The 2103-nt window shown below is 40.4% G+C and overlaps 1 protein-coding gene and 1 long non-coding RNA gene across 2 annotated transcripts in view; one reads left to right on the forward strand and one right to left on the reverse strand.

Moving 5' to 3' along the window:
- LOC116695075 (uncharacterized) overlaps nucleotides 1-2103 on the forward strand; it is a 25657-nt gene that overhangs the window by 15907 nt on the left and 7647 nt on the right. The gene's annotated exons all lie outside the window — the stretch shown is intronic.
- Nucleotides 1-2103, reverse strand: part of hs2st1b (heparan sulfate 2-O-sulfotransferase 1b) — a 14967-nt gene that overhangs the window by 4089 nt on the left and 8775 nt on the right. The window contains exons 3-5 of the mRNA XM_032525101.1: nucleotides 1195-1280; nucleotides 236-374; nucleotides 26-123 (exon numbers count right to left, since the gene is read on the reverse strand). Of these exons, the coding sequence (XP_032380992.1) occupies nucleotides 26-123; nucleotides 236-374; nucleotides 1195-1280 (323 nt within the window). The remainder of the gene's footprint in view (nucleotides 1-25; nucleotides 124-235; nucleotides 375-1194; nucleotides 1281-2103) is intronic.

The following is a 2103-nucleotide window of genomic DNA, read 5'->3' on the forward strand; positions in this document are numbered from 1 at the left end:
AAAATCACTCTTGCAGCCCACTTACCAGCACTCTGAATGGTGGCCGCAGAAGAAGGGGATCTGCAGCCAGAGCTTCTCAGGAGCACAGTCAGACCCCCCCGAAGACACACACTCATCAAAGGTCTGAAAGACAACAGAAACACTCACTATCATTTATTTCTGTGCAGGCAAACAATAAGCGTTGGACAAAAGGGTTCATTTGAGTAGGACTAATGGGCGGGCTCTAGATCCGGACCTTTTTGTCTCCTTGTTTCCTTCGCCGAAGCCCGGGTCTGTAGTCGTCTCCAAAACGCAGGAAGTAGTAGTAAGACACCAGGCGCTCTATGGGGTCCCTCACCACATTTATGTACATGGGCCTACCCTTCGCCCCATATCTGGACAAAAAGAAAGGGGTTGAAATATTTTAATTGCATCAGACACTTGAGGACTAGTCGAACAGACTTCAGACCATGAACCAACCACCTAATTAACAGTAGGGCTGCACGATATGAGGAAAATATGCCTTAACGTTGTTGACTATTTTAATAATGATATTGTTCAGGGTTTCCACCCAATGGAAGGGAAACCCTGAATAATATTGTAAGTTGCCCCACCACCAGACCTAAGCCACTGGGAATTATTTTTGAATGTATTCGAAGATGTTTTTTTTTTATATCTTCAGTTGCAGTGGCACAGCTAGGTGGTAAACTTAGACATCATATGTAGTTTCAACATTCTTTTATTGAACAAATTGAACTGAACAAAAAAGGCAATTGGCCAAAAAGAATGGTATTTACATTTTAAAGTGCTGTTTTCTGCTGGTACTATAACTCTAAAATCCCTGTCTTCTGTGATACGTCTGTTTGCGATGTTAATGTGTATGTTGCGCAAGTTGGTATTGCTATGACGATAAAGAAAAATAAATATCGTGCAGTCCTTACTAACAGTGTTTACTGCACTATAGAAACAGCTTTCCCCATCAGTGGAAGAGTGGCATCTGGGAGAACTGAGACTATGAGTTAACAGTCTCTCTCGCTCTCGCTCTCTCTCTAATTACCTGTGATCAGTGAAATGATAGTGTCAGGGCAGATAAGGACAACAATGCTATTAATCAACACTAAAGCACACGATAGCAATCAATACATGACCTCCCTTTTATCTGTTCTGCTAACTGTTTGTAAATTAATGGCATTACAGAAAAAGGAAGGGCTTTACTTTGAGAAGTCCAGATAAGCTACATGGCCGTGGTAGAAGCCGGGCTTCATCTCTCTCCATGAGCTGACATTCCTGACAAAGCGCACCTGTAGCCAAAGATAATGGAAACTAATTATGGAGCAGCAGCAGGGATACTCCAGCAAATGGAAACACAGCAACAACACACACATGAAAAACCCCGGGACAGAGAAGTGAAAATGGCTGGCTTTGCTGAAGACTGATTCATTTGTTTTTCTGCTCAAAAGACACACTTTTGGCTTTTGTGTTGTGTTTAGCAGACTATCTCAAAAGGTAGCCAATCAGCTGACTGAATGGGTCATAGACTTCCTGTGTCAAAAGCAAAGGCATAGGTTTGGTTTCAGAAGTGCACATTAATTAGATGTGCTTCAACCAAACTTTAATTAGGTAAAAGGCAAATATCTTGTATCAAATGTTTGCTAGTTAACACGTAAAAACATCCATCCATTACATCTCCTAGTTGTTGTTGTTTTTTAAATTAGTTCCTCCTTTTTGATTTAACAGACGATTGTAGTTATGTGTCCTACTTTCCAACATTTTACCCAAATGATTCAGTCAGTAAACAGCAGTTTCTGCAAAAAGGTTTTGATTACGGTTGACATAGTTCTGCTGTAGCAAAAGTAAAGCCAGTGCAACGGATCAAAAAGTGTCAAGTTAATGGTGTCACACTCGCTGTTTTTTGGGGAAAATGTTAGCCTTACTTAAAAATATAACTTTAAATATATTTTAAGTAAAAAGATAGATTAAATGAATCCCCAAAACATAGACATAAGGAGGCTCCAAGTAGTGCTGTAGTCTTACTCTCAAACTGAACCATGTTCACTCCAAAGCAAGGGAGGACTGTATGCAGTAGGGCTGCACGAAAATCAAAATTTTGATCGCGATTATTCT

The sequence above is a fragment of the Etheostoma spectabile genome, chromosome 9 (genome assembly GCF_008692095.1).
Source record: "Etheostoma spectabile isolate EspeVRDwgs_2016 chromosome 9, UIUC_Espe_1.0, whole genome shotgun sequence".
NCBI lineage: Eukaryota > Metazoa > Chordata > Actinopteri > Perciformes > Percidae > Etheostoma > Etheostoma spectabile.